Source organism: Lipotes vexillifer, unplaced genomic scaffold (assembly GCF_000442215.2).
Source record: "Lipotes vexillifer unplaced genomic scaffold, Lipotes_vexillifer_v1.1 scaffold648, whole genome shotgun sequence".
NCBI lineage: Eukaryota > Metazoa > Chordata > Mammalia > Artiodactyla > Lipotidae > Lipotes > Lipotes vexillifer.
The window spans coordinates 1929370-1942019 of NW_006797096.1; the positions used below are offsets into that span (position 1 = coordinate 1929370).

At 38.2% G+C, this 12650-nt stretch overlaps 1 protein-coding gene across 2 annotated transcripts in view; it reads left to right on the forward strand.

Annotated features, from left to right (window-relative positions):
- The window catches only part of BZW1 (basic leucine zipper and W2 domains 1), a 12471-nt gene extending 558 nt beyond the window's left edge, over positions 1–11913 (forward strand). The window contains exons 1-12 of one of the 2 annotated variants that reach the window (XM_007469203.1): positions 10–143; positions 811–884; positions 3173–3349; positions 5779–5873; positions 6673–6738; positions 7363–7498; positions 8249–8358; positions 8494–8664; positions 9118–9264; positions 9775–9913; positions 11274–11396; positions 11818–11913. In XM_007469203.1, coding sequence (XP_007469265.1) covers positions 58–143; positions 811–884; positions 3173–3349; positions 5779–5873; positions 6673–6738; positions 7363–7498; positions 8249–8358; positions 8494–8664; positions 9118–9264; positions 9775–9913; positions 11274–11396; positions 11818–11849 — 1356 coding nt within the window. In that variant the 5' untranslated portion in view covers positions 10–57 and the 3' untranslated portion in view covers positions 11850–11913. Of the gene's footprint in view, positions 1–9; positions 144–810; positions 885–3172; positions 3350–5778; positions 5874–6672; positions 6739–7362; positions 7499–8248; positions 8359–8493; positions 8665–9117; positions 9265–9774; positions 9914–11273; positions 11397–11817 lie in introns of those variants that run through there. The other variant, XM_007469204.1, reaches the window with a different exon arrangement.
- The last annotated feature ends 737 nt before the right edge of the window (positions 11914–12650 follow it).

The window sequence follows — 12650 nt, forward strand, 5'->3', positions numbered from 1 at the left end:
CCGCCACTACCACTGCGGCCACCTCCGCCGCCGCTGCTCTCCCGGGAGGGAGGGCGGATGTACGGGGCGGCTGGGCCCCAGCCGCGAAGCGCCTCGGCGCCTGTGGTCCGCTCGCTGCAGCGGCCGCCACCGCCAACAACGTGGTCAGTAGAGAGGGGGCTGAGGGCGAGGAGCAGCCCCTCCGGCTCCCCGCCGTGACCAAGGGGGTCCTGGGCGGGAGGCACGGGAAGGGTTGGATGGGGAGACACGTGCCCAGGGAGGCGGCTTGTATTGTAAGGTATGGGGCGGAGGAGGCTAGGCCGGCTCTCAGCCCCTTTCTCAGGCTGGAGTGGTGCAAGCGCACGCTGCGGTCACGGGCACGACTTCAGAGAGGGTAGTGCTCCTCATAACCAGGCCCCTCGATGAAGCGATTCGCCTTCCGATAGCGTCTTTAAATTGACGTGCATATTTGGGATACCTCCTGACTGTGGTGGTCAGAGTGGTGGAAGATGTAGGCGAATTTAAAGAGGAAGAGACTAATCTCTGTTTATGGTGGGTGATTTGCCACTAGTCGTTGTGGCGCTGACAAGTCATTTAAAAGTGTGCTTCACATTTCATCTTTAAAGGGTTTTGTGTAGGGAGAAATGCAGGTTTTGAACTTAAGTTTAATTCAAGCAAAGGTAATTCTGTGTGCCTGCCCCAGGTCTCTTGCTAGGCTGGAAGTGTATGTTCTATGTGGTTTACATGTGACTAGGCCAGGGTTTGATACTTTGTTTTTAAAATGGATGTTGGGGCACTGATATTTTTAAGGCCTTATTTTTCCTCCCCTAGGGTGTCTTTTATGAATAATCAAAAGCAGCAAAAGCCAACGCTATCAGGCCAGCGTTTTAAAACCAGAAAAAGAGGTAAATATTTATATTTTAATAATATCTCTCTTCAGACCTCCAAAGTAACTTTTATGTCTTGGTTCCTCTGGCAAGCTATTGCTTAGCATTAAAACCTAAAGAGAAAGTACCGAAAGGAACTGGAATTTCTAGTTGACTGCCATTTCAGATATACCCTTAATATTTCTACTACCTTTAAGACTTGGTATCAACATATGTGTATCTAAGCAGGCTAGTGAATGATGTTTTTGTTGTGCAGATAAAGTGCCTCTAAAAAAGAGCAAGTATGGGCTGCATTTTCACTCGCTAAATTTCATTTAAGGAAACTTGCTTGAGGGAAAAGGTTAATTTATAAAAGGAGAGCTCCTAACGTGACTACTAGTTTCACCCAAACTTTGTGAACATTTGTGGGAGAAAAATCAGACTTTAACCCATGGAAGTTAATTATGGAACAGAGTTCACATTGCAGTGTCTTTTGAAACTATTCCCTCACAAACTTAGTGAGAAAACTACGAGAATTATATTAACTACTTCTGTGTATTATCAGGTACTTCAATGAATATTGGATTCTGTAGCAAGGCAGTGCACTAGTGACACACAGTTAAATGAGATGTGGTCTCAGATATATTTTGTATTGGGTTTAATATTTTACCCCTACACTTTTCAGTGTTGTTGCTCAAAAGCACATATTGACCTTATTTTACAGGAAACTTTTAGGAAGTAGAGAACTGGATAGGCTACTCGTTATAAATTGTGTTTTTCTATCCTGAGTGGCAGACACTTTGAAATATATATTACAGAATCTTTTATGATTTTTGATTGTAGCCTGCCCCCTTACAGCAGGGAGACCAAGGCGTAATTGGATTCTAGTCTTTGCAGATTCATTTAGATTTAAGCCAGTAAATTTTCTCAAGAGGAGGCATAGAAGTTGGGAAGAGCAATTCTGCAGTAATGGAAAACTCTGTATCCTCAAGTTATGTGGATTACTGATACCGCCTTTGTGTAAATATAGTATCAAGTGGTTTTATTATTGTTGTTAGTGCCAGGAAGAGATGTCACTTCCCCAGTTCCAGATTGCGATCACTCATGGCCTCCTAGTTCTTGATGATTGGGTCCTGGGTATGGTGAACAACCATCCCAATTTGCCTGGACTGAATAGAGTTCCCAGAACACAGATCCTTTCAGTGCTTAAAAACAAGAAAAGTCCTAGGCAAACGAAGAGTTGGTCACCCTAGTGCTGTGTAGAAATTAAGATATCATCTAACCTAGATAGGGAAATCAAACCCTACCCTGGAGTGTGTGATAGCAGCACAGTAAAGGCTAGGTATGTACCCAAGGCACTTTTTAGAGTGCTTTATATTTTATTTATGTCATTTAATATTCACAACAACTTTATGAGGTAGGTCCTACTCTTAATCAGCATTTTACCATAGGGAGATTCAAACATGAAGAATGGGGCCAGTTGCTCAAATTCAGACAGTTCAGCGGTGATCTCAGTTTAAATCAGGCAGTTTGAATCCAGAGCCCTTACTCATATCTGCTACATGACATGTATTGGATACTCAGTAAATGTACTTTCTAAAGATTACCTTAATAAGTATTAAATGAGTGTTTTGTTTTTTTTTTAAGTAGAAAGTGTTATGGGCACTTTTAAAGAAAATCAAGAGCTCCCTTTCATTCAGGAATGAAGTTTACCTGAGGTATAGAAGATATCCTAAATTTCAGAAAAGCTCAGAGGCAATGGAAGAGCATTTCAGGTGGAAATTATAACCTGGCAGTAGGAACACACCAGCTCATTTAGCTCACTTAGGAGACTTGTGTGAAAAAATAGTGGGAGAAAAGCACACACTTTTTTTTTTTTTTTTTTTTTTTTTTTTTTGTGGTACTTGGGCCTCTCACTGTTGTGGCCTCTCCCACTGCGGAGCACAGGCTCCGGACGCGCAGGCCCAGCAGCCATGGCTCACGGGCCCAGCCGCTCCGCAGCACGTGGGATCCTCCCGGACCACTGCACAAACCCGCGTCCCCTGCATCGGCAGGCGGACTCCCAACCACTGCACCACCAGGGAAGCCCCACACTTCTTATGATAGGCAGTCCTGCCTTGCACTTGTAGAGGTGCAACTTGCAAAGCACATGTGTTTAGTCTCCTGTTGTGTTTGCTTGTGTTGCAGGTCTTGGGTAATCTAGGTAGTGTTTGTTTTTTCCAGCTATTGAAATAAATGAAATTGTGATGAATGTGGTTAACTTATTCAGTAGTTATAGCTTCATAAGGTTGCGGTTTAAAACTGAATGTTTTGGGGTTTTCCCCCAGATGAAAAAGAGAGGTTTGACCCTACTCAGTTTCAAGACTGCATTATTCAAGGCTTAACTGAAACTGGTACTGATTTGGAAGCAGTAGCAAAGTTTCTTGATGCTTCTGGAGCAAAACTTGATTACCGCCGATATGCAGAAACACTCTTTGACATTCTGGTGGCCGGTGGAATGCTGGGTAAGTGTCTGGGTCTCGTGGGAAGTGTGTTATATGGGGATTATGTAGAATCCAGAACATAAACTATTTGACAAACCTATCAAATCAGGGTGGCTTTTTTTTTTTTTACCCCCTTAGGATTTTCCCATTTTTTTTCTTCTCAAATTATAGTAAATTTGTCAATTGCCTTGCTCTGGCTAGCTTTATATTTGAAATCCATTACAGAACCATAACATTTGGGGAAGACTTGTCTGACATATAAGTCCCAACAGTATCTTCCATCAGTGATTTTTCCAACTTGTGTTTGCACACTCTCAGTTAATGAAGAAATCCCTATCTCTTGTTTTGTCTTACCAAATACTTTATAAATTTAACGCTCGTATCCAAGGGTTCCACATCGATGGATTCAGCCAACTGTGGATCAAAAATATTCCCTGGTGTGGTGGTGGGGGATTGTCCAGAATGTTCCAAAAAGCAAAACTTGCATTTCCCATACTCCAGTAACTATGTAGCATTTACATTGTATTCTGTTTTATAAGTAACCTAGAGACTGTTTAAAGTATACATAAGGATATGTGATGGTCATATGTAAATACTATGCCCTTTCATATAAGGGACTTGAGCATCTGCAGATTCTGGTATCCACGACGGTCCTGGAACCAATTCAGGACAACTCTGTACCTGAAGACTCTAATCCTGCACTCTTCTATGTATTAGCCACTAGCCACTTGTGGTTATCAATCACTTAGAATGTGGCTAGTACAAATTCAGAGGTACTGAAAATGTAAAATACACATTGGATTTTAAAGACAATGCTAAAAAGAATGTAAGATATCTCTAATATTTTGAATACTGAAATGTTAAAATCAATATTTTTGATGTGTTGGGTTAAAGCATATCAAAATAATTTCACCTTTTTTTTTTAAACTTATTTATTTATTTTTGGCTGCATTGGGTCTTCATTGCTGTGCACGGGCTTTCTCTAGAGTTGCGGCGAGCAGGGGCTCCTCTTCGTTGTGGTCTGCAGGCTTCTTACTGCGGTGGCTTCTCGTTGCAGAGCACGGGCTCTAGGCACGTGGGCTTCAGTAGTTGTGACTCAGGGGCTCAGTAGTTGTGGCTTGCGGGCTCTAGAGTGCAGGCTCAGTAGTTGTGGCACGTGGGCTTAGTTGGTCCGTGGCATGTGGGATCTTCCCGGCCAAGGGCTTGAACCTATGTCCCCTGCATTGGCAGGCGGATTCTTAACCACTGCGCCACCAGGGAAGCCCCTCACCTTTTATTTTTAATATGGCTACTAGAAGATTCAAAGTTACATTATGTGCTCACATTATATTTCTACCCATAGCCCTGCTGATTTACTCCTGCCTCCACCCTCAACAAGCTCAGACTATCTTAATAGAATGTGCTATACTTAGTTATATATTTTCAAAGGATACTGGTAATTTCATTTCCATGGCTCTTTAAAGTATTCTAAAACGTTTTCACAGTAACAGTGTATTGAACCTCAGCCAAGCTGATAGAATCAGAACTCTTATTTGTATACATGCAGGATGGAGGCTTAGAGAGGCTTCAGTAGCTTGCATGCGATCAAACAGTTGCTCAGTGGTGGAACGGGAACTTAAATGTTCATATGTTCTAATGCCTAGTCAGATGAGTATCTCTTTTACTGTAGTATCATTTGTAGTAAGAAATGGGAAACACACCTATTTTCTATTCATAATACTGCTATCAGTAAGCTGCTTTTTAAAGGTTCGTTTTTAATAAGATTTTCAAACATATCCTGGAGAGAATAGTGTAATAATCTAAGGATCTGCTGTCCAACTTCAGCAATTTTTAACGATCTTACCGACTTCATCTCCCCTCCCCTGTATTTTATTTTATTTTTTAACATCTTTATTGGGGTATAATTGCTTTACAATGGTGTCCCTGTATTTTAAAGTGTACGTTAGACATCATTTTATCCATAAATACTTACAAATGTATCTAAAAGATAAAGTCTCTAACTTGCAGGTTTTTATAGCCCAGCCTCTTTGGAAGTTTATGAAAGGTTTTCTGTATGGAAAGTCAGAACCAACTCTGAACATCTCCACTTGAGTGACAGATTTGGCACTGCTGAATTAATGCAGTGAGTGAGTTTCATTGGGTTGCTGAAGAGGGTTATTTTATTTATTCCAGTAAATTGTTTTCACTTTGTTCACACGTATTGAACCAACCAGCCATGTTCCTACTGAGAAATTGACTTTGCTTTCAAATCATCTCAGAATTTTTATCAGTTTATTTTATAATTTCCTTACAGAAAATAAGATTGACTAGTATATACAGATGTTGAACTATAATGTACACCTGAAACATAAAAATGAAAAGTTAAGTTAAAGTTTAAAAGAAAGTAAGATTGAAATAATTACTAATTTTAAATGAAGATCATTGCAAATTTTTTGTAAAATATACCTTAGCCCCAGGTGGTACACTGGCAGATGACATGATGCGTACAGATGTCTGTGTGTTCGCAGCACAAGAAGACCTAGAGACCATGCAAGCATTTGCTCAGGTAAATTAAACTTAACATAATTATTTCAGTTAACTGTTATCCACCTAACTAATGTTTAAGGAATATTCTGCTTTTAAGAGATTGCTGGTAGCAGGTTGAAGGAATCTGAGCTGAAGGTTTAGCGGTGTTCTGGGTGTGCAGTATGATGGTTTAGGAACTTAAAAATGTGCTGAGGAAAACAAAATAGAAAAAAATTGAATCAGCTCTCCTTTTCCTGTTTGTCCCTCTAAAATTAATCCATTTTTTAGGGAAAAAATTCAAGCTGAAAAAGGAAAATCAGTTCCCTGTCGTGATTTTCATCACTAAATTATTCTGCATATAGCTTTTTAAAGGTGAATGAGTTATAGGCAGATTAGCTTCTTTACCAGTCAGAAGCTCATTTGAAAGTTGCATACATAGTTATGCTTGTGTTACTGTAAGCAAAGAATTAAAATGCATCTAACCTAGGGATTGTTGTCTATGTCATTAGGAAAGTAGAACTATATTTTATGATCCTATTCTGTTAATATCCTACAAATGGGTAAATGACTTGTATTTGAGCAATAATTAGTCCATGCTTTGATATTTGGCAATAAAATCTATTTCAGGGTGGCGGTTAAAGTGTTAACAGTATTGGTATATTGTAGGATTTGGGAATTGACAGACTTACCTAGCTGGTTTAAACATCTGATGAAAGGTTCACTTCTTTGCTATTCTGGAGATACTGTGGAGAGGTCTTAGTTGCCCTGACTTAGATCTTTTGGGAATCTGACATTTTTATGTATGAGGTTATCATTCAGTTCCTTTACTATTCTTACAGGTTTTTAACAAGTTAATCAGGCGCTACAAATACCTGGAGAAGGGTTTTGAAGATGAAGTTAAAAAGGTATGAGCAGCAATATGCTTTGTGGAAAACAAAAGGTTGGGGTCAAAGAAGGGAATGTTAAATCCTAATTCTGCCACGGATTTGAGATAACTTTAGATATTTAGGTAGGCTGTCTTTGAAATGAAGTTTGGGGGTATATCATTTTGTAATTTGCTGTACACTGTTTCTTAGCTCTATATCCAAACAAGTGGCAGAGGGGTTAAAATCCAAGTGGGGTTTGTTTAGAAGACAGAGTAGCAGATCAGAGCTAAACACATTGACAAAGAGAAATTTAACATACTTGCTCACTGAGTCTTAGATATTCTACATATAAGTGCACAGAAAATTTGGTAAGGTTAATAGTATCATTTAATGAATATGAGACACTGTCTTAATTATTAACTCATTTAATATTCTCAAAAGCCCTGTGAAACAAGTTTTATTATCCACATTCACATATGAGAAGACTGAGACAGAGGTTAAGTATCTTGCCCAAGGTCACTCAGCTAGTGAGTATTGTAACCAAGATATAAACTTGGATGGTTAGGCCCCACAGCCCACAATTTTAACCAATATAATATGCTTTACTGCTTCTATTTATATAATGCATTTGCTCTTTTAACCGGTAACTATTTACTTTTATAGCTGCTGCTGTTCTTAAAGGGTTTTTCAGAGTCGGAGAGGAACAAGCTGGCTATGTTGACTGGTGTTCTTCTGGCTAATGGAACACTTAACGCATCCATTCTTAATAGCCTTTATAATGAGAATTTGGTTAAAGAAGGTAATCAACCTTTAGTAAAGGATGGCTGAGGGTGGAGTAGATAAGAGCCAGAGAGATGAACTGATATGAAAGTTAAGATATAGTTTTTGTAGATTTGACTTGTGTGATAGTCTTAGTTTTTTTAACTAGTATCCTTAAATTTAATTGGTTCATTTCAGCTCATTACTTATTTACTGTATACCTTTGGCATTTAGGCTTAACAGCTGTCTATAGACATACAGCAAATATCCAGGGTCTAGACAAAATGTGATTGATTGTAAAGTAAAAATAGAAATGCTGTGGAAACCCAGAGAGAGCTTAATCCCAACTGGGAAACTTGGGAACATCTTGAATAGAGAAAATGGGGAAAATGGCAAGCTGAAAAAGAAAATAAGTTCCCTTTTGTGATTTCCATAGTTAAATTATTCTGTACAGTAATTTAAAAGCTAACTTTTTTTTTATTGCTTAGAGTACTGAGTTATTTGACATGCCTTATTTTTATTCTCACAACAACCCTGTGAAGTGTTAAGAATTGTTACTCTCATTTTACACATCAGTAAACAGTTTAACTTGACTAACAGTACCCAACTAGCAAATGGTAGAGTAGAGAAATTGGAGTAGAGTGGTAAGCAGTGGCAGAGGAAAGTTCATGGGTAAGCTTGGGGATAAAGTGAATAATCCTGTGTGGTGGAACCTCAGAGGGAGGAAATGGGAGATAGTCATTGAAATCCAGGAAGGTACTTCTGTTAAGTAAGCTCTGTTTTTCTACAGGGGTTTCAGCAGCTTTTGCTGTAAAGCTCTTTAAATCATGGATAAATGAAAAAGATATCAATGCAGTAGCTGCAAGTCTTCGGAAAGTGAGCATGGATAACAGACTGATGGTTTGTAACTTTTCATTCTTCACAGTCTTGAAAGCTTAATAGGCAACTTTCCCATTTTTAATCTGTGAAAAGAGGAAAAGTGTTTTTCTTAGTCTGACTTGAAGACCATTTAACCAGATTAAATTCTCCTTTCAGGAACTTTTTCCTGCCAATAAACAAAGCGTTGAACACTTCACAAAGTATTTTACTGAGGCAGGCTTGAAAGAGCTTTCAGAGTATGTTCGGAATCAGCAAACCATAGGAGCTCGTAAGGAACTCCAGAAAGAACTTCAAGAACAGATGTCCCGTGGTGATCCATTTAAGGATGTGAGATATTCTTATTTAAACTATCTTTATATGGCCAAGTTTCTGGCTAAGAAAATTTTTACTCATTTCAGAAACTTTAAAGTATTTCACCAGTGAGTTTTAATAATAGCTGTAGAATGTTATGCTGGGGCTTTGCCTCAATCTTTTTCATATTCATTGCCTTATGGGTACCCAGAAATCATAACACTTGGCGATTTTTGTAAGGTGCAAGCCAATAGACAGACCTTCTGTTTCCATCTTGGTCTTTTCCTAGGTAGTTTGCCTATGTGTAATACAGGGTTTGAACTAGAAGTCCATACCTTCTTGTTCTAAAAGTTCTATGATTATATATGGTCTCCTGGTCATTGCTAGTGGCATGGAAAGGTGTTTATGCTTTGTGAAAGGCCTAAGTTTCATGTGTGTAGTATCTACATATCAAACTTATTTCTGTACTAAACTTGGATTCTTTTGCAGATAATTTTGTATGTCAAGGAGGAGATGAAAAAAAACAACATCCCAGAACCAGTTGTCATTGGAATAATATGGTCCAGTGTAATGAGCACTGTGGAATGGAACAAAAAAGAGGAGCTTGTAGCAGAGCAAGCCATCAAGCACTTGAAGGTATTAGAACTGTGCCTTGGTAAAACATTATTCTTGTAAGTGGGGGTAAGTGAACTGTCAGTGTACTATTCTAAAAGGACTTATCACATCCTGTGCTTCCTGGGGATAAACCACCAGTAAGTAGACAAATAACATATTAACTATTGATGATAACCTTTTAAAAAGTCTGATTTGGGCTTTCTTTGGCTCACAGGTTAAAAACAAATACATGTTTAAAAGTAGATTGAACCTGTAATTTGGTCTTTGCTTTTGAGAGAATATTGGAAAATAGGAGGATTCTTTTTTTCCCTTTAAAATATTAACATTGTATTCACAATTATCTGGAATCCTTGATGTAGTATTGCTTTTTTGATTTAAATGCTTAATTTTTCTGCTTTACTCTTTTTTTTTAACTTCCACTAAACAGAATATAATTCACAGTGATTATAAAAGATGAGTTATGTCTTAGGAATTTATAATAGATGGCCATTGTACTAAATGACTAAATCTTTTCTCCCTTCCCTTTAAAAGCAATACAGCCCTCTACTTGCTGCCTTTACAACTCAAGGTCAGTCTGAGCTGACTCTGTTACTGAAGATTCAGGAGTATTGCTATGACAACATTCATTTCATGAAAGCCTTCCAGAAAATAGTGGTGCTTTTTTATAAAGGTAATTTAAATTTTGAATTTTGTGAATACATTTGACAAATATCCTAGGAAACTCAAAATAATCCTAATGAGTAGTTCTCTGAACGTCAGCACCCTAAAGTATTTTACTCTAATCACAGGACTGAGTTGTCTCTGATTTAATTAGTTACTTTTGAGTGCATTATCTTTAAAACATCTCTAAAGCTTATTAACAAGTTAAAATCTAAAGCCTTCTTGATGAGGCCTCAAACTTTGCCTCCTATATTCCCCCAGTCCTCTTCCCCAGACAGATGATTTTGTTGGTTCCCATATTTTAAACTTAGAGGTCTACCTGCATCCCTGCATCCCCAGGTTTTGTTTTGTTTTGTTTTTTGAAGGATAGGGTAATGAACTCCAAGTACCCTGTGCTTCAGTGATTATCAACTTGTGGTTAGGTTTCTTTAAAGTATCTATACCTCCACTTCCTCCACTCAGATTGTTTAGAAATAAATCTTAGAAATCTTCATTTAATTCTGGAAAAGTTAGTAATTAACTTTTAATTTTATCTATAAAACACATGGACTTTTAAAACTCACAGTACCATTTTCACACCTAAAAAATAATAATAATAAAGAATTATCTATCAAATATGCCTGATCATTTATCACAGGATTTCTCAACCTTGGTACTACTATTTTGGGCCAGATAACTATTTTGTAGGTGACTGTCCTAGGCACTGTAGAGTGTTTAACAGCATCCCTGGCATCAGCCCAATAGTTGCCAGTAGCACCTCTCCCCAGAGTAACAACCAGAATGTCTAAACATTGTCCGATGTCCCCAAGGGATAAAACTGCCTTCAGTTGAAAGAATCACTGGTTTAATAAGGTTGATTTCCTGTTTGTAGGTTCATACATTGGCCACAAGTTGATAAAAAGTTTCTTAATGTAGTGTTCTCATTTCATCTTTTCTACTTTAAATTTTAATTCATTGAAGGAACCAGTTAAGAGAGTTCTGAATACAGATTTATTTTGTAAGCAACCAAAATATTTGCTTTTCAGTGAGATTTTTTTTGCCATGAAGGCGTTTGCACCTTAGGGCAGGGGGTCCCCAAACCCCGAGCCGCGGGCCGCTACCGGTCTGCGGCCCATCAGGAGCTGGGCCGCACAGCAGGAGGTGAGCAGCGGGCGAGCGAGTGAAGCTTCATCTGCCACCCCCGTCGCTCGCGTGACCACCTGAGCCATATCTCCCACCCCCACCCCCCATGGAAAAATCTGTCTTCCACGAAACCGGTCCCTGGTGCCAGAAAGGTTGAGGACCGCTGCCTTAGGGGGTTTCTAACTCTGCCTTAGTTAGAGAAGTACTGTATGAAAACTCCACAAATGTAAAGGTTGCTCTCTTTATAGCTGAAGTTCTGAGTGAAGAACCCATTCTGAAGTGGTATAAAGATGCACATGTTGCCAAGGGGAAAAGTGTCTTCCTTGAGCAAATGAAAAAGTTTGTAGAGTGGCTCAAAAATGCTGAAGAAGGTAAGTCTTTTCATTTGAGCAGGTTTTTTTTTTTTTTTTGGTAAAGCCTGAGAACTTATTTTAATGTGGCCAAGAGTATGTCCATACATGTTGCCTTCTTTCATTCAGGTACCATTTTGTACATGAGTACAGATTTTTGTTCATTTATGACAGACCTGCAAAAACTTACTACTTTAAAGTAGGTGAGGAAAACTAGACCAGGTATTTTGATGGCTTGGCCATAATACTATCATTCTTAGGAAATTAGAAAATTTTGAGAATAGTTAATATTTATGAATTTTGAGGTTTACAAATGAATGCATTTAATATTCCCCTCATATGAGTAGAGCATTATTAATAAAATTCCTTAAATAAAGTTATAAACACAAGTTTTGCTTTCTGATACCATGTAATGCTTGACTGCACTTTTCCCCTTTTCTAGAATCTGAGTCTGAAGCTGAAGAAGGTGACTGAATTTGAAACTACACCCTCAGTAAAGCAAACAGGAATTGTAGATAAAATGTCATGTCTCATGTGTCCTGGTTCTTACATCTTCCTACCTCCCTATATCAAGCATGATATAAGGGCTTTCATGGCAAATTTTATTTTAACTGTTTCTATGGTTACTGGAAATGTTGGATTTAGTTTCTAAAACCATGTTTTAAGTAGCTACAGGAGCTATAGATTTGAATCTAATGTTGCATTAGTCTTTTCAGTTATCTTCTACCTCCTGTATTTTCTACTGTAATAATGTAATTTAAGGCCTTCCACAATGAACAGTTCACTTTTTCCCTGGGTTTTCTATATAAACAGTTTTCAAGATATGATTTGGTTAAAAATAATTTGTTATAAAAATTCTGTTTGCGAATTAAACTGTAAAAGTATCCAGAGTCTCAGAAGGCAGTGATTTGTGTGATAATTTGGTATGCCCAAAGCCCTGCTCATCAATGAAAATCTCATATACAATAATTAGATTCATTAACATGAATCTTGAGTATTTGGACCACTGCTTGCATGTTGATATTTTCTTGCATTTTTAACCCCAGATATACTTGAGCTCAATTGTTTGCTCTCTGATTTTCATTCCTTAAAATGAAGCCATGGAGAACAAACTTGAAAGTGAGGTGTTTGGGAAATTGTATGTGGCAGTGGTGGGAAGAAGAAAGTTGAGCTTTTACCCATTGAGAAACCTCTGCATTCAGTTTGCTTCTTTCTAGACAAAACAAATGAATATTCTTTTCATACCGCCATTTTCAAATATACCTTGGAAAAGCC